Source organism: Entelurus aequoreus, linkage group LG08 (assembly GCF_033978785.1).
Source record: "Entelurus aequoreus isolate RoL-2023_Sb linkage group LG08, RoL_Eaeq_v1.1, whole genome shotgun sequence".
NCBI classification, from domain to species: domain Eukaryota; kingdom Metazoa; phylum Chordata; class Actinopteri; order Syngnathiformes; family Syngnathidae; genus Entelurus; species Entelurus aequoreus.
Window position 1 is genome coordinate 28,283,291 of NC_084738.1, and position 27,500 is coordinate 28,310,790.

The 27,500-nt window shown below is 39.0% G+C and overlaps 2 protein-coding genes across 3 annotated transcripts in view; both read left to right on the forward strand.

Annotated features, from left to right (window-relative positions):
- zc3h7bb (zinc finger CCCH-type containing 7Bb) overlaps positions 1–22,366 on the forward strand; it is a 27,172-nt gene extending 4,806 nt beyond the window's left edge. The window contains exons 2-21 of one of the 2 annotated variants that reach the window (XM_062056175.1): positions 2,677–2,738; positions 2,814–2,850; positions 5,658–5,855; positions 10,469–10,627; positions 11,205–11,345; positions 11,419–11,461; positions 11,561–11,796; positions 13,182–13,479; positions 13,620–13,678; positions 13,774–13,870; positions 14,555–14,716; positions 14,787–14,992; positions 15,066–15,166; positions 15,241–15,422; positions 16,243–16,322; positions 16,396–16,640; positions 16,722–16,827; positions 17,590–17,698; positions 17,908–18,041; positions 20,568–22,366. In XM_062056175.1, coding sequence (XP_061912159.1) covers positions 2,680–2,738; positions 2,814–2,850; positions 5,658–5,855; positions 10,469–10,627; positions 11,205–11,345; positions 11,419–11,461; positions 11,561–11,796; positions 13,182–13,479; positions 13,620–13,678; positions 13,774–13,870; positions 14,555–14,716; positions 14,787–14,992; positions 15,066–15,166; positions 15,241–15,422; positions 16,243–16,322; positions 16,396–16,640; positions 16,722–16,827; positions 17,590–17,698; positions 17,908–18,041; positions 20,568–20,603 — 2,688 coding nt within the window. In that variant the 5' untranslated portion in view covers positions 2,677–2,679 and the 3' untranslated portion in view covers positions 20,604–22,366. Of the gene's footprint in view, positions 1–2,676; positions 2,739–2,813; positions 2,851–5,657; positions 5,856–10,468; positions 10,628–11,204; positions 11,346–11,418; positions 11,462–11,557; positions 11,797–13,181; positions 13,480–13,619; positions 13,679–13,773; positions 13,871–14,554; positions 14,717–14,786; positions 14,993–15,065; positions 15,167–15,240; positions 15,423–16,242; positions 16,323–16,395; positions 16,641–16,721; positions 16,828–17,589; positions 17,699–17,907; positions 18,042–20,567 lie in introns of both variants that reach the window. The other variant, XM_062056173.1, reaches the window with a different exon arrangement.
- Positions 22,367–26,011: 3,645 nt separating this feature from the next.
- tefa (TEF transcription factor, PAR bZIP family member a) overlaps positions 26,012–27,500 on the forward strand; it is a 17,106-nt gene continuing 15,617 nt past the window's right edge. Inside the window, exon 1 of the mRNA XM_062056177.1 lies at positions 26,012–26,240. Within this exon, the coding sequence (XP_061912161.1) occupies positions 26,165–26,240 (76 nt within the window). The 5' untranslated portion in view covers positions 26,012–26,164. The remainder of the gene's footprint in view (positions 26,241–27,500) is intronic.

A 27,500-nucleotide genomic window follows, 5' to 3' on the forward strand; every position in this document is an offset into this window, starting at 1 on the left:
GTTGTCTGTCTAATTATAAATAATGCAGACGAGTTTTTTCCATAACTTGAGTTGATTTATTTTAGAATACCTTGTTACATTGTTTAATGCATCCAGCGGGGCATCACAACAAAATTAGGCATAATAATGTGTTAATTCCACGACTGTATATATCGGTATCGGTAATTAAGAGTTGGACAATATAGGATATCGGTAAAAAAAGCCATTATCGGACATCTCTGTGTTTAAGGGTGTAACGGTACGTGTATTTGTATTGAACCGTTTCGGTACGGGGGGTTCGGTTCGGAACGGAGGTGCACCGAACGAGTTTCCACACGGACATATTAAGTAGCGCACGCACGTTGTGTAAACAATGCACACCGAGGCACAACACACGGCATGCTAGCAACGACCGGGCTACTACAACATGCAAAAGCCAGAGCTGGAAGACCCTCCTGCCTCGTTAAGATCTCCCGTTTGGGAACATTTCGGCTTCGCGGTGCGATACAACAATGGAGGACGAGAGGTGGACAAAGCGAAAGCGGTTTGCCGACATTGTTCAGCAGCGGTAAGGTATGCTTCTGCCAACGGGTCAAACATGCTAACCCATTTAAAGCGGCACCACCCCCAAGTGAACATCGCTTCAACGAAGAGAAAGACGAACAAACAGCTGCCCACCGCAGCCTCTCCTCGGCGAGTCGGGCAGGGCTAAAGCAATAACAAATGTTTTTATAGCAGCAGATTTAAGATCACATTGCATTAAAAACTAGATTTTGACCCACTTCTATGGTGGAAGAACAATGAGCCCATATGTCCTCTTACTGCCAAGTTAGCCAGGCACTACCTCGCCATACCTGCTACCTCCGTGCCCAGTGAAAGGGTATTTTCCACAGCTGGAGACATTGTAACTGCACGCAGGTCTGCCCTTTCTGCAGACAATGTGGATAAACTGATTTTTCTGGCAAAAAATATGAAGATTGAGTGAGAGTCACCAGAGTTAAAGGCTGGGGGGGGGAAGAAAAGTTAATCTGAGGCTGAGTTGACGTGAAACTGTTTAATGGTGTACTTTTTATATGTACAAGAAAAGTTTTGTCATTTTATTTAATCTGAGCAACAACTTGAGGCAGTTTAATGTTGATTAACGTGGACCCCGACTTAAACAAGTTGAAAAACTTATTCGGGTGTTACCATTTAGTGGTCAATTGTACGGAATATGTACTGTACTGTGCAATGTACCGTATTTTTCGGACTATAAGTCGCAGTTTTTTTCATAGTTTGGCCGGGGGTGCGACTTCTACTCAGGAGCGACTTATGTGTGAAATTATTAACACATTACCGTAAAATATCAAATAATATTATTTAGCTCATTCACGTAAGAGACTAGACGTATAAGATTTCATCGGATTTAGCGATTAGGAGTGACAGATTGTTTGGTAAACGTATAGCATGTTCTATATGTGATAGTTATTTGAATGACTCTTACCATAATATGTTACGTTAACAGACCAGACACGTTCTCAGTTGGTTATTTATGCGTCATACAACGTACACTTATTCAGCCTGTTGTTCACTATTCTTTATTTATTTTAAATTGCCTTTCAAATGTCTATTCTTGGTGTTGGGTTTTATCAAATATCTACATAGGTGTATAGAGGCCCATTTCCAGCAACTATCACTCCAGTGTTCTAATGGTACAATGTGTTTGCTCATTGGCTCAGAAGACTAATTGATGATTAGAAAACCCTTGTGCAATCATGTTCACACATCTGAAAACAGTTTAGCTCGTTACAGAAGCTACAAAACTGACCTTCCTTTGAGCAGATTGAGTTTCTGGAGCATCACATTTGTGGGGTCAATTAAACGCTCAAAATGGCCAGAAAAAGAGAACTTTCATCTGAAACTCGACAGTCTATTCTTGTTCTTAGAAATGAAGGCTATTCCACAAAATTGTTTGGGTGACCCCAAACTTCTGAATGGTAGTGTGTGTGTATATATATATATATATATATATATATATATATATATATATATATATATATATATATATATATATATATATATATATATATGTATGTATGTATTTTGCAGCTATTGTTTACTTAGTAATTAAGTCATTTGTCGATTTGTTTGGTTGATTAATCGAGTAAATCGTATAAAACACACTTTATATCGTCAATGCATACAGGTAGTGTAGGTAAAATAGTTGAAATAACTTTTATTCATTATTTTTTCTATCTAAATGCACATTATCAACATTGAAATTGTACTATTAACATATGTGCATTAATATATATATTTTTAAACTCCGCTGTTTGCTGTCACTCAGACCACGGCACCCACGCACCGGTTCTCATGTGCGCTCTATTAGTACAGAAACTATGCATGCATATTGACAATTCTGGGCACACCATACTGTCCAGATATTATGAATTTTTATTAGTTGCACTCATTAAACGATTAATCGAAACAACAGAATATAAATCAAAGCTTTTTTTCTAATCAAAGTAATTGATTAATTGTTGCAGACTTAAACTCGAGTGATTAGAGTACCTGACTTGTTGCACATGTTCAAGTTTCTGTGCTTGCTCTTTGTGGCGAGTGAATCAAGTATCTGTATTATTTCAGTGAGTGACTCATAAGAACTTGAGTCAGTAAAAGGAATCAAGTTTCCCATCATTAATCTGTTTCTGTCCTCAGGCAATGGACTCTGATCGATTGAAGCGGAGAGAGGAAATCCAGAAAGCCATGAGTTTTATCCAGTAAGCCCAATTCTACCTAAAGTTAAAGTCTTTGAGGCCATTGTTGATTTCAGTAACTATATTGTGTGTTCACAGGTCCTCACTGCCTTTCCCAGAGCCAGGGAATTATGAGGTTTGAATATTTCTGTTACTATGCACTAGTCACACACATCATATTGCTACAATGGAATCTGCTTATCTTAACGCCCCTCACATTCGCTGAATGACGTGAACATAACCAAAACTAACAAAGGCTTGCAAATAGGGCTGGGCGATATATCGATATACTCGATATATCGCGGGTTTGTCTCTGTGCGATATAGAAAATGACTATATTGTGATATTTGAGTATACGTCCTCAAGCAGTTGCTTTTAGCTGCGGACAATTACAGTACAGGTGTTTCTCACTCTTTCTTGTCTCTGCTTCTCACAGAGAGTTAAAACAAGTGCACCTTCTTACATACGTCACATACTGTCGCGCTTGCAACGTGTCACGCCCTCGCCGAGCAGAGGTAGCGACACGGGTACCGTTAGCAGTGGTGCTAACGGAGCGGTGCGAGTGGTAATACGAGAGAAAGAAGGTGCAAATCTGGTAACAAATGAAGGAAGAATTAATTCCCAAGAAAAACAGCACGGGGTCCATCGTCTGGCGGTGGTTTGGCTTCAAGTGGGAAGATGTTTTGCAAGTATGCGGCAAAAGCGTTGCTACAAAAAGTAGCATTACTGCTAATGTGTAGCACCAGTTGAAAAGTCACCCGCTAGAGAATGAGGAGTGCTTGAAACTCCGCATGTCATCGTCTCCGGCCGGTGCCACAGCCAACAAAATGCCCAAGCAACCATTTCCACATGTACACCGTATAAAAAAAAAAGTCTAAAACAGAAGGAGATAACGTCCACAGTAACCTACCACATAGCGAAGGACATACACTGTTTGATTTCCTATTATGCAGCTCATTTTTTTTTGACAGTTATTGAAATATCTTGTGTGACATCATGCACAAAAGTGCACTTTATATGTTTTAAACTATTGTAGTGGCGTTCTGTACAAAAAAGTGCACTTTAATTTAGTTTTGATATGTCATCTTAGTGACATCATGCACAAAAGTGCACTAATAGCTTGTTTTAAAATGTCTCTGACAATCTTGCACTTTCTGTTTTGGAATTTACATGAGTGTTTGTGCCACTGCTTAATAACTGTTTAATAAATACAGTTTTGGTAAATTGACTTACCGGTAGTTGTTATTTCCCTCTCTGCATAAAAATTTAAAATGAGCACATATTAATGCAGTATGAAGAAGAATGTTTTAATGTAGACACATATAATCATCATACTGGTGTTATTATATGCATCAAGTGTTAATTCAAGGCTAAGGCAAAATATCGATATATATATCGTGTATCGTGACATGGCATAAAAATATCGAGATATTAATAAAAGGCCATATCGCCCAGCCCTACTATGGAGTTTTTTTTCCTGGTCTGTACCTTAACACCCCTCTAGTTGTTCAGTTTAGAAATGAAGTTTAGTTTGTTTTAGGACTTGTTTTTTTTCTCCTCCTCCCCTCCTCTTCCTCCCATGTTTACTATTTTTCCCCATCCCTACTACCGGCGACCCATTTGTGGTCCTGTTCTGTCACCCGTTGCAGTGTATGTCTGCTCGTGAATGGGTCTGAGCTGAAAATGTAATTTTGTTGTATTTTTTAAGTGCAATGACAAATTATGTGCCATCTATCTATCTTGTGGCATCCCACCAAAAGTAAATTAATGTATAGGAAACACTGCACATTATGCACTCTTTTTTCGAAACGTAGCTGTTCTGTGCCATTTATGTTGGGATATGTATTAGTTGCCGCACGTCTTCATGTTTCGACGTTTTGTGTGTGTGACTGAGGCAAGCAGTTAGCACTTGGAGTAGCTGTAATGTCATGAATAAAACCGCTCGTTAAGATAACAACTGGATCCCATTTTTTATTGTTACAGCGACACATGACACTCCAGACCATACTTTTGTTTTTGTTTTATACAATGCTAGTTCTGTACTTGTTGAATGGGTGGAGACAGCAGCAAGACGATCCCTTCACTCCGAGACTATTAAATTTAGTCCCCCCTCCACCACCAAATTATAGCTGACATCAAAGACATGCGCTGTAAGGATGATTCCAACCCGAATTTCGGAAGACATGTTTTCATGTGCTACAGTCCGAATGAATATTGACATAAACCACCCGTTTTGACGAAATGAAATTTTGATTCGAACGTGTGTGATCGGGTCAAAATATTCTGAATAGCATGTTTACATGAAGCATTTGTATTCCCATAAGGCTTTTAATCTGATTAAATGTGTTCATGTGCACATAGCTAATATTGAGATCTCTAGTTATATTTTGATAAAAATGGGGAAAAACACGCTACTCATAAACAGTGCGTGCAACAACAACAGACATGACTGTAGATGCGAAGTTAAATCATGAAATACAACCTTACACGAGCAAAGGCGATGCATATTGATCCGGGAGAGTCTTGATACCAATGTCCTTGACCCAGGCACACACAAATACATTGTAGACCTCCATGCCTTTCCAAGTTTTCATCTGTTTTGTCGTGTAGAATGACATCTGTGGCACAATGGTTCGATATGTCTGGGAGCGCGACCAAAGTATAATCCTTAATCTCACTTGAGAAATATTTTTTAATTAAGTATAGGGATCTATTTAATTGTGTATTTAGATTTTTTTTTTGTGCTTTTTTCTGCTTTTTGAGGAAGTTTTAAGCCTCTTTTGTACTCCGATAATTTGTGCGTTGCTTGCTGTACAACAGCAGTGGTTGACCACCACTAGTTTTCACTCTCGGGAAGAAGTCATACAAGCAATAGCTGAACTAGTTTGTTAGTTTTGTTTTATGATGTGCTCATTCTCACTTTTTTTCCTCTTTTTCTTTCAGGCGTTTCTGACCCAGTTGGTGTGTAACCTGCTGGATGAGGGCAATGCTTGCTTTCGGGACGGGGACTCTCGTCAGTCAACACAGCAGTACAGTGAAGGGATCAGTGTTGCCCGCTACGCCCAGGCTGAGGCACTCATCATCCCTCATGAGCTGCTGGAGAGTCTCTATGTCAACAGGGCTGCTGCCTTCTACAAATTGGTGAGGGAGGTGGAACGTTTTCCCAGAGCTCTAACCCAGGGGTTTAATAGTCCGCAGCATATTTAAAAAATACTATTACTGAAGAAAAAACATAAGAAGTGGAATACAAGAGCTAACAAGTGTAATATTAGAGAAAAGAGATGCAACGTTGACGTAAACACAAAGCTGATAATGCAGGCTGTTTTTTTCTTTAAAAAAAAATCCATATATTGAACTACTGTGGTAGTATCTCAACTTACCAGCTTGGTAATTGGTTCTGTGACAAATCTCTTAACTCACAACACTTGTTTCAAATCAGCATCTCTCATTAAAACAAAATATACAATTAGCTGAGAGACAGCTCTTCTAGCAAAACCCTTCTCGGTTGGGGCACTCCTGAAGGGGTCATATTATGATTTTTTTTTCTACATTTAAAACACTTATTTGTGGTCTTCATAACATGTAACATTTTGTTTGGTCAAGATTTTGCATAGATTGTTTTACAGACCATCTTCAAGCAGCTTTTTGAATGTCTTATCAGGATGCACTTTTTTTTGGCCGTCTTATTTTCTTTCCCTCTGACTGCGTCTTCTACTTCTACATGTTGTAGTTTTTAGCGCTTCCATAGGAGTCTATTAAGTTAGAACTATACGCAACATTGTATCAGAAATGGCAACAGCGGAGGATGCATGTGAATGTAGGAGCCAGTCTGCCCCACAACAACACGATAGAGGAAAAAGAAGGAACTTATCGACTACGTCGAGCTACAATGGCAGACTCGCACAATAAATTAATATATCCGCTGACGTCACCAATTGGAAAAACGTCACAAATGGGGCAAATTCCTCGTTTTGAGGAAGTATGAAGGAAGGCAGTATTGTTTTTAAAGAAAACATGCTTTCATGGTTTGATTTGAATTTTTTCGGGACTTGTGCGGGTCCTAAATACACAAATACAGGCACCAATAGGTAAGAAAAGTTTGTTTTGCATAATAGGCCCCCTTTAAGCTGAGGTACAACTGTAGTAGGGTTGTCCTGATACCAATAATTTGGTACCGGTGTAGATACTTTTTGATACTTTTCAAAATAAAGAGAACTACAAAAAATGTCAATATTGGCTTTATTTTAACAGAAAATCTTACAATACAAGAACCATATGTTTCCTATTGCACTCAAATACATTTTTTAGAAGTTTAAAATATAAATTAAAGGGCATTAAACACATTGGGCTTTTCTTGTTGCACTCAAAGAACAATTTACAATTTTCCAAATTACATATAGTCTGTCATAATCAAGGACTAGGTTAGAATATAATAAAAAGCTTTATTAACATTATATTAAATGCTTCATGATTTATGGTTGCGAATCCTGGTCTGTGCTTTAAGAAATAATACAATTATTAGTAAGTACAAAAAAAACAACTATGGATAGATGTACCCAGATATGCTATGTAGCAGGTAAAACACACATTTGTTAAAGACAAAACACAAATTGTAGCAATTTGTTACAAAATTCAGTATTTTCACTTGCATTAGTTGACGTTACATGGGACTAAACTCTGCTAATAATTGGCATCAACCAAAGCAGCTGTGTGCGTGTCTACGTATCTACATGTGCAAAACAGGGGAGCTGGTTAACTTATTAGAGTCGTGTATGTGTGTTTAAGAGAATCGCAACGTGTTGTCTGAGTGACATCAGTGACTGAGTGGGCGAGTAAAAGGAGAGAGAGAGGTAGTACTGCACTGCGCAGTAGAAGGATGAACGGGTCTGGTTGTGTCCCGCAAAACTACTAATAAAGCAACCAGATTGTCACAAATCGGCGGCCTCGTCATTCTGACCTGAAAACGGAGCTTAGTAGCCCCATTGCCGTGTAAAGTGAAGTGTGTTAACCCAACAAAAACATAAACCCTGAAGGTAACGTCTGTCCTGTGCTCTCTTACTACGGTCTGCACCGGAGCAGAACAGCAGGACAGGTGTAACAACTACATTATTACCTGTCACTATTTAACTCCTTGGGCCGACCTGAATGCTTAGTATGTAAATGTTTACATACGTTTGAAGCAAAGGTGACAATACTAATCGCCACATTTGGCGAGGCGTATTTTAAAGCAACACTTGAAGTGCTTTGCTTCCTTGTTTAAAGCGTCACCTTTATCGTTAGTTTTGAAGCCCAAATACTTCCATATTGCGCTTCACGCACACTCTTTATTAACCAGTAGAATTGTCGTTTTTTGCCATTCCTCCTCTCCAAGATGTTATTGCTTGTATGCACTTTGTGTGTGCGTTTTGACACACTCAACGTCATGCGCCTCGGCTCTGTAGTCACCGCCGCACAGCGGCATTCAGATGAAAGAATGGTACCGGTACTTTTAAAAGGCAGTATAGTACCGATTTCAATCCATTATATTGCGGTACTTTATTAGTACCAGTATACCGTACACTACACTGTAGTTTCGAAAGTGAAAAATATCAAAATGGCTCCCACATCATTTGATTTTTCAGTATGCGGACCTCTGTGAAAAAGTTTGGAAACCCCTGCTGTACACTTATGTTTACAAGTGCACAAAAGGTCAAAATGCAGAGAAAAATCGGTTAGACTTATAACTTGGAGAAATAAAGTACCTGTAGTTGTTTGCAACCTGTATGGTGCTTACTTTCCAAAGTATTGTAAGCATTATATCGTTTTAGCACCTAATGACATAAACTACGTCCTATGTAATACACATGCACATGCAATAGCTTTGTGTGTTGTCAGTTAATGACAGCGATTTGGCTTAGTTTAGCTACTAAAATTAGCTATCATTGAATGTATAGCCTATCATAACAACATGGCGGCAAATTGCTTCTCTTGGACTGTTTTTGTGTGTGCACACACTTTGGGTGTGTACATGTGGACAAGACGCAAGACTCATTCCTTGGGCCGAAAAGCATATTTTATTCAATAGTAATTATAAAAAATATAGACATTTAGAAATATATATGTTCTGGTAAACTTCTAATGGTAACATAAGCTAGCCGGTGGTGTGTTTTTTACTTTTGTATTTTTTGGTTTGAAAAATGTATTTTTGAGCAAGTTGCAAACACCTTTAATAGTACTTAATGGTGCAAATTAATATTGAACATTTATGTGATACTTTAGACTAGAGCAGCGCTGCCCAAACCTTTTCTACCAAGGGCCATGTACTGAAAATTTAAAGCATGCAGGGACCATTTTGATATTTTAAAAAGTAAAACCAGACATTGTTTATATTTAAATAAAAACAATTGTCAGCTTTGTGTTAAAGGTTTATAGCATATTATCACAAATGATTGGTATCAACATTTCTGCTTTTGGTTTTTGTTCGCTAAAAACTACAACAAAGATGGCGGGGAGAAGCCTGTGTCAACGTGGAACCACTTAAATAAGACCGCCCACAAAACGGCGCATTCTGAAGAGACAGTCAGAAAGCGGCTTGAAGATCATCTGTAAAACATAATCTATGCAACATTTTGACCAAAGAACCACCATTACGTGTTATGTAGACCACAAGGAAGTGTTTTAAATGTAGAAAAAAATCATAGTATGACCCCTTTAAAGGGGAACTGCTTTTTTGGGGGGGAGTTTTGCCTATTGTTCACAATCATTATGAAAGACATGGCGACAGATGTGTTTGTTTGCGTTTTAAATATTAAGTAAAAGCGATCAAAAGTTTGCTTACAATGGAGCCTATGGGAGCCACGCAATTCCGCCTACAAAGCCCTTAAAAAAACATCCAAACAACTCCATTGAGGTTTTATGTACATGATGTAACTATATATATTTTGTCATAACGTTTACATTTAGAATAATATTTAATATTTACTTACGTATTTTGATCATTTCAAGCATGCGCGGCGCATTCATTTCAAAAACGCATCACAAGGTTGCTTTTTTTTTCTTTCTTCATTACTGATTACTACTCACTGCAGACTTAGTGAGAGCCAACAGACATACCGGTAATAAAACATCACTTACTGTACAAAGTCTGCTGTCATTAGGATGCCGCCTGCTGGGATGGTCATATATTCTCATTTAGGTGAAGAATGTCTCATAATCCTCATGAAGAAAAGGGGTGAGGCGGGGGGGACCAGGTGTCTTTTCGTGTCGTCCTTGCCAGTTTTGGCTCCTAAATGGCTGTCATAGTGTACCAACTTGTCGGAATACCTACCCAGACTTCTTCTGTGCAGGTGAGAGGCATGATTTATAATCAAGAATAAACTTATAGGGAGCAAGGAAGAAGCAGCAGACCACTTGATGATGTAAACATAGGGACACGTGCTTGTGATCACGATGCCGCTACAGTTTACCTGCGTTAGCACTTCTAATAACAATATCACAAATACATCGTTAATATTAACGTCATGAAATGTAAATGCAGTATTGTTGCCGCTTTTTGAATGGTTATTTATAGGATTTTATTGGCGAAATAGTGGAGCTCCCATTTGGCTCCGCTGTAAGCAAACTTTTATTTCTGTTTATTTAACATTTAGAATGCATTAAAAAAAATACATCCGTCGTCATGTCTTTCATATTAATTGTGAACAATAGGCAAAATTCCCCAAAAAGGGCAGTTCCCCTTTAAAGCACAACTCTAATAACTTTTTTTTCCCCTCCAGAGGGAGTTTGAACGTGGGCTTCAGGACTGTGAAAGTGCACTTATTGTGTCTGAAGGCAGTCGCAGGGCTTTGTATCGCAAAGCACTCTGCCTGCGAGACTTAGGACGACTCCGTGAGGCCTACGAGTGCGGTACCAAATGTCTTCTCACTGCACCAAATGTAAGTTATTAACACAGAAAAGGTTAAATACAGATGATTTCAGAATAATCTACTTAAGTTGATCTCATCTATGTTAACAACTTGACTATGTCGACCAACTCATCAAGTGCCAGTCCATCCCGTTCTTCTAATTGCTAAAAAGTGCCGACTTAAGTGGACATACATTTTTATGGTTATTATTTTTTTAGATTGTTAGCCACCGTAAGAAATATTTGCACTTGTTTGACAGCTTTATGGTCAGAATAGTCAAGACATGCAACTAAATAACTGCAGCACCTATATTACATAAGAGTATGAAATATATGGAAACAAAATACAATACTAATGAAAACATGCACAAATAGAGAAAAATGATCTGAAAGTTTATCGCCCATTTTCATTATTTATTTGGTGAAACTCATAAGTAGATGTGTTTTAGATTGTTTTTTGATTTCGGTAATGTTGACTTCTGCCAGAGTGACAAACTGGTTTCACTTTATTGTATCTTAGTTTTGCCTTGCAGAAACCTCTGTATTTATAGCCTCTTTTTGACTAATGACCCAACTCACACATTTTGTGTTGGCGTTTTTTTGCCTAGGAGAGCCAGGTGAGCGATCTGGCCCAGGAACTTGCTAATAAACTTGGACTGAAGGGCCGTAAAGCCTACGTCAGCCACCAGACTGAGTCCACTGCCACAGAAGGAGAGAGTCTTGGCGAGACATCCCCACCTACCGGAGAGGTATTTGATCATGTTTCAGTTAATTGATGCTGAAGATCAGACAGAAATGCTAATTCGATTATCTTTTTTGTAGTTGTCCTCCAATGGGCTGGAGTCTTTAGGTGACATGGAACCAGGTATAGCAACAAAAAGCAAAGTCTGCAAACATGCCTTCTTTGTTCCTGTAACCACACATGCTTTTGACCCTCTCGTGCTTATTTCCACATCTTTAGCAGACATGTCAAGTGCACAATGCATTCCTGCACCTTTGGCCACGCCCATCCCGGTCAGCGACGATCCCACAACCTCAGTCGTGACCCCGTGCACTGACCTCTCAGAGAGCCCTAGCAGCCAGTCTCTGCCGCCCATGCCGTACTCTGTCCCCGTTTCAGAACACATCGACGAATGCAACAGCGTTATCAAGGATGAGCTTGACAGTCTCCTAGAATGCACCCCCAAAAAAGTCAGCGAGGTGGGTGGTAATCGCACATATAAGACAACCTCTCTTTTCCAAGACCTGTTTATACAAAAATATTTTCAAGACAAATGAAATCTTTTTAAAATTGTATTTTCTGTTATAGTAGTACTAATAACTGATAATTTACAACAAACATCAGTGCAATGAAATGGTGAGGGAAATTGTCATAAATTGTGCACATTTACTTAGCTTAGTGAGCATTAGTCTAAAATATTAAAACATTGCTTTATTTCAGTGCAGTATTTTAATTAATAATATACATTGCTGTCGAGTGATTAGGAAAAATAGAGATTACAGGTAATTAATTAGGCCCTATAATCAATTAATGACTACCGTATTTTTCGAAGTATAAGTCGCTCCGGAGTATAAATCGCTCCGGAGTATAATTCGCACCGGCCGAAAATGCATAATAAAGAAGGAAAAAAACATATATATAAGTCGCACTGGAGTATAAGTCGCATTTTTGGGGGAAATTTATTTGATAAAACCCAACACCAAAAATAGACATTTGAAAGGCAATTTAAATAAATAAAGAATAGTGAACAACAGGCTGAATAAGTGTACGTTATATGACGCATAAATAACCAACTGAGAACGTGCCTGATATGTTAACGTAACATATTATGGTAAGAGTCATTCAAATAACTGTAACATATAGAACATGCTACACGTTTACCAAACAATCTGTCACTCCTAATCGCTAAATCCGATGAAATCTTATACGTCTAGTCTCTTACGTGAATGAGCTAAATAATATTATTTGATATTTTACGGTAATGTGTTAATAATTTCACACACAAGTCGCTCCTGAGTATAAGTCGCACCCCGGCCAAACTATGAAAAAAAACTGCGACTTATAGTCCAAAAAATACGGTATGTTAATCTTTTTATGATCCCCTAAGAAAATGCTAAGAAAAGCCCTTACAGTAACTTGAGGTATTTTCATGTAAATGGCATACATCCCATTATTAGAAAGATATATAACCAATAAAAGGGAATAAAGTCATTTATTGTTTTAAACATTCTTGAACTGATGCGGTCTGTTTTATTTACTGTAAAACATCCGGCTACTATGAAGTGTTTCAGTTAACGCAACAGCTGCATCTTCCCACGCCACGGGCTGGACAGACGATCACAAAGGACGCACACATGTTAATTTGCCGTCAAAAATTTGTGCCCTTAAAGGAAAGGTACATTACCTCGTTAACGTGTTAACTTTGACAGCCGTAGAAATATCTATTTTACACTTGTACATATATTGTATTACAAGAGATGGCACACAGTAATTAGTGAATCAGCCAATCACAGGCCTCCGTAGGGATACCACATGGGAAATAAGGTGATGAATGCTTCTGTTGTTTGCTTATATCCCGGTGTAGAGTCCAGTCCAAGGCGCTATCCCCACTAACCTTCCAAACACTGCCGTGGGCCTGCGCCCTCCTTACTCCCCCAACCTTCCAGCCCCGTCATCCCAGCTTGCCCCTACCTTCTTCGGCACCTCCATCAGTGACATGCCACCCCTGGAAGCTTACTCGCCGCTGCCCCAGCGAGACCAGGGTTCCACCCAGGCGCAGGACGCTCTGGGAGGGGGCTTCTCAACTGGAGCCATGGACGGAGACGGGAAGACCGGGGTCATCGCTGGTGGGATCGACTCTTTATCGGAGTACACTCTCCCTGGTGAGTGAAGTTTGGGTTAAATTAATACAAAACCGGTATTCATTTACAGTGTTGCATTACATTTTCACTGCATGTTTGCTAAGCCATGTGAACTGTTAAGAAAGAAGCATTCCAATTATTTTGTGTTTGTGGTCTTGAAGGGGGACGAGTGTGTCACAGCTTCATCCCTGGGCTGCGCAACCACAGCTCTGCACAAGCAGTGAGTCACATGATCTAGTAGTATTTGCATTGTTTTTGTCAAAGTAACCATTTCTGACTAACAAGGTATATCTTTTGCATTCATTTTGTCTTCAGAATGGTCCAGGAACAAACCTCTCCATGTTGTCAAGGAATCCTCTGGCTGGCACACATGAGTTCCGTCAGGCCTGCCATGCCTGTTATAGCCGAATAGGTTAGGTTATGCGATTGCTAGCTATTTTAGTATAATGAAGCAAGAAATTGTCTCATTGTACAAAACCCAAAACCAGTGAAGTTGGGACGTTCTGTAAATCGTAAATAAAAACAGAATACAATGATTTGCAAATCCTTTTCAACTAATATTCAATTGAATACACTGCAAAGACAACATATTTAATTTTCGAACTGAGAAACGTAATTTTTTTTTGCGAATAATCATTAACTTAGAATTTAATGGCATTGCAAAAAAGTTGATTTACAGCTTAAGTTGTTCAACAGTCCGGAGTCGCCGTTGTCGTATTTGACGCTTCATAAAGGAAGCTGCTTTTATACTGCTTTTATACCCAATCATGGCACCCACCTGTTCTCAATTTGCCTATTCACCTGTGGGATGTTCCAAATAAGTGTTTGATGAGCATTCCTCAACTTTCTAAGTCTTTTTTGCCACTTGTGCCAGCTTTCTTTAAACATGTTGCAGGCATCAAATTCCAAATGAGCTAATATTTGCAAATAAAAACAAAGCTTACCAGTTCCAACGCTAAGTATCTTGTCTTTGCAGTGTATTCAATTGAATACAGGTTGAAAAGGAATTGCAAATCATTGTATTCTGTTTTTATTTACGATTGACACAACGTGCCAACTTCACTGGTTTTGGGTTTTGTACATTTTACACATCCAGGTCCACGTGTGATGGACTACAAATATCAACCAGAGGCAGCACATCGATGCAAGAGGGATGTCCTGCTGTGTCGCCTGAAAAACACAGACGACCCCACCTGGAAGAGGATTCGGCCCAGGCCTGCACGGAACAACTTCTTAGGGGCCTTTGTTCTCTGTAAAGGTATGTTCACAAATAAGTAAAGCAGAGTTATGTCCACCTTTCCATATCCCCTTCTCTTAATGTCTCACAGAGGTGCAGGAGCGCCAGGAGTGCCAGTACGGCGAGAACTGCACCTTTGCATACTGCCAGGAGGAAATCGATGTTTGGACACAAGAGAGGAAGGGCGCGCTGAGCCGAGAGCTGCTTTTTGACCCCCTGGGTAGCACTGAGAGACGTGCACTTAGCGTTACCAGACTGCTGCAGCTCCACATGGGCATGTTTATGTTCCTCTGTGAGGTGAGATTAATTAGTCCTTTCTCCTCACGCTTAGCAGATAAGAGTTTCTTGTATGACATTCCTCTTTCTGCAGGAGTGTTTTGATAGTAAGCCCCGAATCATCAGCAAGCGCAGCAAAGAAAACTTGTCAGTCTGTTCAAATCTCACAGCTCGACACCCGTTTGACGATAACAAGTGAGTGTGCCGCTTTTCGACCAATCATAATTCACATTATAAAGTCATACGAAGTAACACAAATCTCACTGCAGGTGCCTAGTGCATGTGGTGAGGTCGGCCAATGTGCGCTACAGCAAGGTGCGTCCCCTCCACCCGCTCTGCCAGTTTGATGTGTGCCGCCACGAGGTTCGCTACGGTTGCCAGCGTGAGGACAGCTGCTCCTTTGCACACTCTGTCATAGAGCTCAAATGCTGGGTGCTGCAGCAGGACACAGGTAAGTGGACAAACTTATATGGCTACATGACAATCAGTTTTATGCAGTTGGTTTGTGCGATATGCAAAATTTGGTATCAATCTAATACCAAGTACCATAATTTTCTAGGCGCGGTCTTTGTCTTCTTCCTTTTGCATGCTGAAGTCGTCTCAGTCGTTAATGGTGGTAGACCTCCGTTCCATGCGGCGGCGGTTAGGCCTGAGCCAATACTTGATATGTCAATTAACCGAACGATAAATTAAAATAAAGTCGGTAATTTTTCAAGCGTCGATAACTGCCATGTGCATGTGTGTTTGCAGGCTTCAAGGGTCGCAAAACCAAGTAAAACTGCACCAGTGTGGGAATATTTCAGTTTTAAACCTTTGTAACAAAATGAGACCATCAACACTGAGGAGCGAGTTTTCCGAATTTGCGCGAGAATGGTGCCAACAAAAAACACAAACTTGGTTGCCCACTTGAAAAGCAAGCATCCATTCAACTTTTTTCCGATGCTGATACGACCCAGGGTATCAATACATTTGATATTTGTATTCAACTGCCCACCCCTATGATGTGGTGCAGTTCTACCCAACATATTGTTATTTAAAAACGGAATATTCTTTGTAACGGCAAAATGTTTAATACAGCGCTCGGAACTGGATCTTATTTATTCACACAGGTGAATGAACTGTTCAATTATCATTAGTTGGTATTTTTATTAATACAGTTTTATTATTATTAATATTATTTATTAATTCATTATTAGTATATTTATGCCTGCTCCTATATTTACAAAACAACAATTTTAACTTCTATTAAGGGATGATGCTATTTCTTGCAGGTATAACCCATGAAGAGATGGTTCAGGAGTCCAAAAGACACTGGCAAAGGCTGGAACAGAATGCACAGAAGCAACAGAGGGTGGGAAACTGAATATATGTGGAGCTGTATAATGGCACAGTTCATGCACTTATTTAATTACCCTCTTTTTCAGCCCATCCATATTCCACACCCAAGCAGCAGCCTATCGATCGGAGGAATGGGAGGCGGCAATGTAGGAGACTGCATGGGCGGTGGCATCCACTCCATGGGAAGCCTGGGTGCGTTGGGAGGCGGCCCGCCCAGGGGTCGTCCGCTCAACCTCAAAATGAAGTTTGTGTGCGGCCAATGCTGGAGGGAGGGTCAGGTGAACGAGCCTGACAAGAATCTTAAATACTGCACTGCCAAAGCAAGACACAGGTGAGGCTGTGCTTGGAACACACAATGGTATTTCAACATACAGTAATAAACCACATGACTTATAATTTGTCTGTGCACCAGCTGGACGAAGGAGCGTCGGGTCTTGCTGGTGAAATCCTTTGAAAAGAAGAAATGGGTTGTTGTTCGTCCTCTCCCATTCTCACGCACCTATCCACAGCAATATGACGTGAGTGTGCCACTCACCCTTTGGTCTTTCTTTAGAACCTTTTCTCCTTCCTTGCTGAGACCAGCTGACAGGGGCAGGTGTTGTTGGCTTGTTATGTCTATTTCTATTTGAACCAGTAGAGCCTTTTATGATTTACCCAAGCAACCAATTAAAACCCTTTGGAATCTTGGGAAGTTTTTGTAATTTTTTTGTTTACCTTTTATATCTTTCCTTAAAAACAGTTTAACTTGCCTCACTTGATTTTCTTTACAATTTGTGCTGTCATTATTATTTTCAAATGAATCACACTTTTGAATTTGGATCAATCACAGGTTATTATTCACCTGCATACATTTAATTTACTTTAAATAAAGACCCCAATATTTGGACACAAATGCAATTATATTGTACGAATGTTATTCAGGAACATTTCTTTCAGAATGTTTTACATGAATGCACATCATTTATTTCCTTAAACCTTAATTGTATCTGAAGTCCAATCAGGATGTATTCTGGACTCAAATTTTCCAGCTATCACACCATTCGGAGTGCATTGACCTGATCACTGACCATATAGGTGAAGGTAAACGAGCATGTACAGTCATAATAAATTGCGTGATTAATTGGTGTGTATACCTTATTAGTGTAATTATATATTGTGATTCATCACATGAGTTAACTTGTTATTTTTAACAGCTCTGCTTAAAATGTAAATAAATAAATCAAAACTCATGTACAAATGTATGTAAAAACTATCGGCATCATTGTTTTCCTTTCATCTAGATGTGTGTGCATGTGATGAAGCAGAAAAAGTGCCACTATATTGGCAACTGCTCGTTTGCCCACAGCCTGGAGGAGAGGGACGTCTGGACGTACATGAAGAACAACAGTTGTAAGCTGCACTTTTCATTATATTGCACACCAATTCATTTTCATGCAAGCATTTTATTAATTTGTAATCATGATGACAGCACTTCAGCCTACAATTAAATCCTCGACAAATTCAAGTTTTTCCCCCGCCGCCGCTGATTGTTGCCTTGCAAAGCCACATTTGGTGTCCCTAAGATCTCACACCTCTTTGTTTCTTTCCCTTCCCTGTAGTGAGAGACATGCAACAAATGTATGAGCTGTGGCTGCAGCTCACCAATCAGAATAGACGCACAGACAGTTCGACAGTGACCCCGCCCCCCGATGACAAGCAGGTCACCATAACAGCAGATTACAGCGAGAGCATGGTGAGTGATTACTAGCACCTTGAACCGCTATCTCCTTCTTCTGTCAAGGGTTTGATTATTGTGAGTGTAAAAAGCAATACGTTTGCTTTATGCTTTGGTGATGAGAGTACAAAATTGGTTCCTTGCAGAACATGTTACTGGAAAAACTAATAAACAAGCTCAAATATTAATCACAAATCATCTGCATGTATTAGAACAAAATATAATAAAACATAATCTAATTTGATAATTTTATAGCTTGAAAATATTACACCGCAAAAGATGAAATCAAAGAAGGACTAATTTAAGTGCAATTTTAGCTAAATATGCCCATCTTAAGTAGAGTAATATATACTTAATTTTAAAATAATTGTATCACATAAAATAAGCAAATTAACAGCACGGAACAAGACAATTACCAAACTGTTTGAAATGACATAGGCTTTTCATGGTTATATATTTATTTTTTTTAGTACAGTATCTCCGCTTTTTCAAATTTTCATGGATAAATATTTCCCATTTGGTATTATTTTAACATTCTTGGCTGACATTAAAATAATTCTGCTTCAGTATGGTGCAGGCTAGCAGTGATACGCTCACCAAGTTGGCGACAAGCTCGTTTTATGTTTTTAAAGATTTTTTTTTAATTCTATTAATTCATCCACTTACGTTTCTCATCACTGTCCTTCACACCCACATTTTTCCTTCTCATTGCTGAAAAACTAAAGTTATGTCGATGTCCAGCTAAAAGCTAATGCAAGTGAGTAAGACCAGATGTTTCAGGCAAATTTTACGGGGTTCACTGAGACACCAACTATTGACGGGATTGCAATTTAAAGCATAACAATTAATTGAGAGACAGCTCTTATAAAACACTCTTAAGTTGGAGCCCTCTGAAGTTGAGGTACCACTGTATTAGGGCAGGAAGATTGTGGCAGAAATAATCATCACAATTATTTTGATTGATATTGTAATCACGATTTACACGATTATTAATTAATTTGAAAACAGGAGAATTTATTGTACCACCAAAACTCAACTTTAAATATAGTGAAAAAAACGGATATAAGTTAGTAACAAACAAACCACAACAAGTAAAATAATAGCAATAGCAATAACAATACATTTAAATAACAATAGCAGTATAAAAAACAATAAAATTCAGTTTTCCAGTTTGCTTTTAAATCAGTTTTTTACCTTCTACACTTATTTAACCACCATAGATTGTGTGCTTTTTGTGTCAAATAAAATGTTTATTTATTTATTGCACAATCTCTCACATTTATTGGTGCAATAAATATTTGGACAATGTTGACCAGTATTTAAAGTCAAAGCATAATAAATGTGTTTATTATTTATTTAACTTTTTTGAAACGTTTAAGTTGTTAGCGCAGTCAGACCGGATGTGGTGCACCGCGCTATTATTGTGAAGGGGGAACTGAGCTGTTGTCCTCAGCTTGACGTGGAGAGGTGACTTTGAGGCTGTTTTAAAAAATAAAAAATAAAATAAAATAAAATACAAAAGAGAGAGAGAGACGACTGCTGTCGTGTTTGTAAGTTGATTTTACATGGATGATGTAATTCACAAAAACACAAGCAGATAAGATGTGTTGTGGCTGTATGGATTGTTCTTGCAAGTTTTAGCTTTGTAGTTTACCGGTAGTCACTGTTTCAAGTGACCGTCGCGACATTAAGGATAGGGCAGTTGTGGGTTTAGGGGATGAATGAGTTGTCCCGTACAAATTATTTTCCCAAACAAATGTTACTTCTTCTCACAATGACAGCATTTCACTCACATATATGTCAATTTCCGTGATATTCTGCATTTAACAGAGGATTCAGTTTTATTGGCCAATTTTGTGACTCTTTCTGCTGTTACGTCAACGCGGAAATCATTTGCCGTATTTTTTTTTTTTGTTGAGTTTAATGATTATTGATTAGGCATGCTAGCGATGTGTCAAATAATAAGTAGCAACCATTGTAAGATCCCAAACTTATAGTAGATATGCTTTTTCACTCATTTGCTCCTCAACCGTTTCACCATTACAAGCTTTGGAATTTGCATGCACGTTGCCCGGCCCATTAATCGTTATTTTCGATTATTATACTTTCATGATCGTAGGAAGCCATAATCAAAATCAAATTTTTGATTGTCCAGCCCTACACTGTGTATAAATAAGATTTAGTTTTTAGTTTGATTTGAGATATTTAATCATGTTTGGATTAAATATCTCATACCATCAGTACATTTTTCCATGTCAGATTGCTGCAAAAAGTACAATCTGGATCAGATTGGGGTTAAACTATTTAAAATGTAATGCATTTAGATTCTGCATTTGATTCTGCATACACACATACGGTATGAAGTTGAATAGGATTTGGATATATTTAAAAAAATAAAAAAGTTTCCTGAAGTTATGGACCGGGTTAGTAGTTTTTGTTTTATCTGCTCACCTATCGCCTTCTTTGTTGTTGGAAATGGCCACAAAGTTGTTATTCTATTGACTTAAGCAGAAATGGATATACATACGTGTGGGTGTGTTCCAGGGAGGCCGGCGGTTGTCCGATGGGGACGACCTCTGAGACTCCAGTCGGCTGATCGTTGTCAACAGACACCAGAGCAGCCGGCCCCACCAGCTACAACTGAACAGTCTGTCATCTTGCCAGTTTAACCTCCTAACAGCCAGCCAGCCGGCCGTATGGGAGCTGATGTAACAAATACAACACACAAACACACACTTGTATTACATATTTACGCCACTCAATAACCGTCAATCAGTACTTGGAGGAAGCTTTGTTTGTTTCAGCAGCATCTTCCTTTATGTTCCCCATGAGTCCCTTTGTACTGTAGGTATGATAAGTATGATCATGATAACATGCTAAAAATTGTGTCCACCAGGCACCTCCTTTTTATGAGGTTATTTTTTTGTTTTTAAAACCTCGCAGCAAAAAGCAATTCTTGAATGAGCACGCTGGCCGTGGTTCTCATTGTTCAATTGGAAAAAAGTATCATGTAAAATGGAGCTCTTATGCTAAAAGTTGACATTTTGACCGAGAAGTGCCAAAATAAAAGCTCCTAGTGTTGTTAATGGCTATTTAAAAGAAGGCCCTGGTGGACACTCCACACTCGTACAGCTGCATTACAGTAAATCCTTTGCTATCGGCAGTGGTTACATTCCGGGACCACAAATAATCGAATAATGGACTTACACAATAGAAGCCCTTTTAAAAAAATGCCTATTTGTGATACCATAGTCTCTCAGTTATTAAATGCATGTTAACATTAAGTTAAACACATTAACAAATTAATACCTGCATATGATGTAAAGCATCTTCCTGCTGGAAAATATTGAATGTATTTGACTTGTGAGACAGTGCCCTCTGTTGGATTCATATAGATAGAAGATAGTGCCATCAAACCACATTCTATTTAGGCCACTATTCACTCTTTTTTTATTTTAAAGAAATCCACAAATACGCGGGGGCAATGAATACCAAACCATAAATAGGTGTGGGATCTACTGTACAACCAATAACAGCAAGAGTGTCAAAATATTTTAACAGGAATGTGTGCTTCCTCATATCGTCTGCCATATTGGTAGAGCAGTTTGAATGTAATGCCTGCACGAGCCTTTAAAATGGGGGGAGGGAACTGTAATTGATCTAAAATTATGCTGTTGTTGTAAGAGGTATGTAAGTCTTCTTACATTTCCAAAATCGTGAGCAAAATAATGGTCCTCTTACGCCCCTTTTCCACTTTGTTTTAAATTCCTCCCGGCATATGCACTTAAGTAACGTACATAGTGCTAATGGCTGAAGCATACAAAGAATCATGACATAAAAAATGGAATACTTTAATCGGACTGAAGCAACGTGTCAAGCCCCCAGGCAGAATATTCTGTTGTTATACTTTAAGAAAAGCGACATAGGCTAACTAGCCTGAGCTGAGAAGCATTCCTAGAATAATTGAATTGAATATTGAAATTATATTTTCTTGTTGATTGTGATTTTGAACATTAAGGCAAGTTCACACGCCTTCAGTCCTATTGGGGTAAATATTTCCTCACATCCACCCAAATATCATCTGTGGTCCCGATGGCCGAACAAAGAACAACTTTCGGGGTACCACACAATTTTTTTTGTGCCAATGAGCAACAAACACACGCAGGATATCTACCTGCCATCTCATTCATGCCTTTAATATGCATACAGACACAAGGGACGTATGCCTATACAATGTTGATACACACACATACACACAACATATTTACATATAATGCTATACTACTAATAATAAATGATAACTTAGCAATTAAGCTTAATAAATATATAACCTGACAAACCTGTATTGATTACATAGTTCTTGTTATTGAAGTATTGCTATATGACATGTATCGCTGAACTAGATTACTATAGTGTTTTTTCTTTATATTCTTTTTATGTTGTAATTTTTCCTTCTGCGTGGGTTCTTCCAGACCAGGTTTTTGTTTAGTATGAGGATTAAAAGCAGGGAAGAAAAATAGATTAATTGGATTAAGTTGTGTTGCTGTGCTAACGAGCCATGGTCTGGAACAGCCCACTATTTAGCTACTTTGAGGATTGTATTCGTACAGTACTCTCCCCAATAGTATTATAAATACGATAATGATTGCTATTGACTATTTCTCTTCTATATGCTATTGATATATGTATGTTTATTGCAATGTATACCTATATACGTATCCATGTATGAATATGACGGGTAAATATGCGTGTGTGTATGCAGCAGGCACAACCTGTCTGGGAGGCAGTGAGCAGACAATTGTGGACTTCCCCATACTAGAACCGGTTTTAGGGTTGCTGTTAACGATTTTAAGAATCTTATGCATCACGGACAAACTTCTCTGCTTACTGCCTGTGCTGCGCCATTTTTAAGCATACATACAGGCTTATATACTCCTGCATAGCGCCTTATTCGATATAGTACACCTATTAAAAAAAGATTCCATTTATTGTATAATCCTGCTTACTATATACAGTATATGATATCTGATAACCTATTATAATACGTAAACACCCCCGCTAAGGTAATTTTAGATAAGTGATGGTAGAGCGAGGGGTGTTTTCAGTGGTTTGGTTGACTGGGTTGGGCAGATTTAAAACTCCTCACTTGCACTGATTTTTATTTTTTTTTAAATTTTTTACAGTGTTTTTATTTGGAGGCATCCACAGTTAATACCATCTTTCACCCCTCCATAGAAGTATGACTAGTCTTATACAAATATGTAACATATTTTTTCTGCCTCCAAGCCACAGAAAAACGTCAGCTCCACTGATAGTCATGTGAACCTTCCGTTTTTGTTTGTTTGAGTCCCAGCCCAAACACGCCGACACAGTCCCTATAATGAATCACACGTTTATCGGTTTGGACATTATTGGTTATATGAATTCATTTCAAGAAGAAAGAAAACCAGGGTTGTATTAAGAAAGTGGACAAACAAGGCCTCTTGTGGTTTTTTCGTTGCTGTATTTTATGATATCTGTTTTCCTGTTTTTATGTTTTATTGATTTGTTTTCTGCCCTCCCTGGTTGGAAGTTAATAAATACTTAAGTGGACCAATTGTCTTGAAAGCATTAAATAAACAGACCGTTTTAGAAGAACAGAAAGAGTTTGTTTTCATTTCTCGGGTATGTTATGAAGATCCTGCTATGGATTGACTACAAAAAATTAAATATTTAAAGATGTCTTCATTTTTTGACTTTTATAATTATAGTTAAAAGCTAGTGAAACCGCCAAATTCAGTACAGTAGTACCTCAACTTAATAGCTTCATTGGTTCTGTGACGGAGCTCTCAACTCAAAACACTTGTATATCAAATAGTCGCCCATTAAAATGAGCTGAAGTCTGTTTAATTGGTGCTCTACCGGTCCCCAAGCAACCGCACCATTTTGACACGCCTTTTATGAAACAAAAAAATGACTTTTAGATAAGTATTGTATAATAACGATACAGTAAAATGTAATTATAATGTACAGCATTTACCTTCGGAAATTGGACTTCTTCTGTATCTCCTTTCAGCTGTTTCCCCATCAAACACACCATCAGCAACTCTTCCATATTTTGATTGCTAAGTATCCACTGTTTAGATATTATTTTAACATCCTTGACTGGCGCGAGACTCATTCTGCTTCAGTACGGTGCAGACTAGTAGTGATATGCTCCAACTGCTTGATCAGGTCGACTACACGCGCTGTCATGTTATGGATGATCCATCCATCCATTTTCTTCCACTTATCCGAGGTCGGGACGCGGGTGCAGCAGCCTAAGCAGAGAAGCCCAGACTTCCCTCTCCCCAGCCACTTCGTCCAGCTCCTCCCAGGGGATCCCGAGGCGTTCCCAGGCCAGCCGGGAGATATAGTCTTCCCGACGTGTCCTTGGTCTTCCCCGTGGCCTCCTACCAGTCGAACGTGCCCTAAACACCTCCCTTGGGAGGCGTTCGGGTGGCATCCTGACCAGATGCCCAAACCCCCTCATCTGGCTCCTCTCGATGTGGAGGAGCAGTGGCTTTACTTTGAGCTCCTCCCAGATGACGGAGCTTCTCACCCTATCTCTAGGGGAGAGCCCCGCCACCAGACTGAGGAAACTCATTTCGGCCGCTTGTACCCGTGATCTTGTCCTTTCGGTCATAACCCAAAGCTCATGACCATAGGTGAGGATGGGAACGTAGATTGACCGGTAAATTGAGAGCTTCGCCTAACGGCTCAGCTCCTTCTTCACCGCAACGGATTGATACAGCGTCCGCATTACTGAAGACGCCGCACCGATCCGCCTGTCGATCTCACGATCCACTCTTCCCTCACTCGTGAACAAGACTCTGAGGTACTTGAAATCCTCCACATGGGGCAAGATCTCCTCCCCAACCCGGAGATGGCACTCCACCCTTTTCCGGGTGAGAACCATGGACTCGGACTTGGAGGTGCTGATTCTCATCCCAGTCGCTTCACACTCTGCTGCGAACCGATCCAGTGAGAGCGGAATATCCTGGCCAGATGAAGCCATCAGGAACACATCATCTGCAAAAAGCAGAGACCTAATCCTGCAGCCACCAAATCAAGATCCCTTCAACTCCTTGACTGCGCCTAGAAATTCCGTCCATAAAAGTTATGAACAGAATGATTTCTTTCTTTAATTTAATGACATCATCCACTTATTCTCAGCACTGTCCTTCACACTCACTTTCTTCTTTACCATGTCTGGTAAACAAAGCTATGTCGATCTCTAGCTATAAGCTAATGCTTGCAGGTAAGACCAGATGTTTTGGGCAGATCTTAGTGGGTTCACTGTGACATTTGCTACTCCAACTAATGGTGGGGATGCTTGTAACTCAAGTTTTCATTTGCAATTTAGGCCATAACAATTAGCGAGCGAGAAATTTTATCTCAAAACACAGTTAAGTTGAGGTACCACTGAGTCTCATAAAAGGTGAAAGATTGTAAAAAAGTTCAGAATTGTAAACCACTTGTTCACTTGGTCTGACTTCAACTCCTAAAATAAAAAACCGTTTTCAGGATATTTTTATTCATATTTGAATATACTGTATTTACACATTCCACATGCTAAAAGTTAACAAATTAGATTTATGGATTTCTTTCTATGAGTTGAATTTTATGCCCAAAATTGGCTGACAGTTAACGCGAGCAAGTCTTACATTTTATACATTTCATACAAATATTTATAAATGCACTTTAATAAACGTATTTTCATATCTTATTTGAACAAGTCGGTTGTCACACGAACCTATTCACCCTTGTTACATGTATGTTTTTATTTTAATTGCTTTACGCAACTGTTTGATATCTGGGGCAGTCTTTTCTATTTTTTTTTTTCCTTAAGTAACGCCAATGTCGCTTCCTGATTTGCCAGTTGTACTTTGATGGACGTGTGTTTGAACCAATCAGCGCTCGTTGTGCTCAGCGTGAGGTTGACCTGAGGCGGTTCTTAAGTAAAGCGTATTGACCAACTTTTATCTTTGGTCACTCGTAACGAGAGCTGTCCCTGTTGAGTACCTCTTAATTTGACAACTGCTCTTCACTTTTTAGACGGTTTTATTCACTCTTGTCCTATTTTGCCTTTTTTTGAAGTTGCAAAAATTAAGGATACAAAGATGACTGCAGAGATCCCAGAGATATTCAGGGCTTTTTTTGAGACTCCATTTACTCTACCGAGCTTCGACCTAGATGGTAAGTGATGGATCATGTAGCATTTATTTCATGTTATACAGTCATCAACTGAACAGAAATGCCAACTGCGAACATGTTGCATAACCCTGGTCATAGGCGTTAGTCGACGGACTAGTACAGACTTGTTTATAGGCTATAGAGGAAAATTAAACTGTGAAAAATGATTGAATAAATCAAATTCAATACGAACAGTCAATCAGTTGAATTAGGACTCGCGTAGATTATATTATACGAACTGTATTAATCGAATCATTTTACAAATGTGTAGTTCAATTCCACCACTAGGTGGCTGTGGTTAGCTATATTTTGCTAAACCAGGCTATGGATTTAAAGTAATGCCAAATAAATTGTATACTCAATGCAGTCTGCTTTGCAATAATGCATATCACATGGCATGCAAAAATTTACTTTGTACAAACTTTCAATAATTATTTTGTGCTTTGCTCCATTTCTTACAATTATTTTGATGGTCTGTAATGTTATTACTGCTGTACATGAGGTACACCTAGATATAACAATCCTCTGCAGGAAAAGACATTTGCAGGCAATATAGAAGGAACCTGCACAATATACCAATACTGTGCAGTTGAGTTTATTTTCAAATGTGCAGGGTTAAGATGTGCAATTGTTAGAGTTGCAGTACTTTGACTTTTTTCCCTGGTTGCATGCATGATTTCAATGTATAGATAACATTTTTTCATTTGGTTGATCATTTGTTGTGTGCAAGCCACATTTGAGCAACCTTGCCTCTCCCATTTGTTGTTTTTTTACTGACAATTTGACATTAATTTGGCAATGAATGCTCTACTGATATAACGGGTTGACCTTGTTACTGTGCACTGTATGTAGCGCCTCCCTCCGTGCATGATTGACATGGTATGTTGACAACATATGTGATCACTGGGGAAATAAAGATACTATATGCCGCACATCTTTGACGTTACATCTAACTTTCTGAATTAATCAAATATCATGGAATTATATTATTTCATTATAGTTTTCTCAACATCTTTAAGACTTAACTACTCAAGTAAATATTACAGTTCTTAATTAAATAGAAAAATAAATGTGTATATATATATTTTTATGGGCAGCACGGTGGAGGGGGGTTAGTGCGTCTGCCTCACAATACGAAGGTCCTGAGTTCAACCCCGGGCTCGGGATCTTTCTGTGTGGAGTTTGCATGTTCTCCCCGTGACTGCGTGGGTTCCCTCCGGGTACTCTGGCTTCCTCCCACCTCCAAAGACATGCACCTGGGGA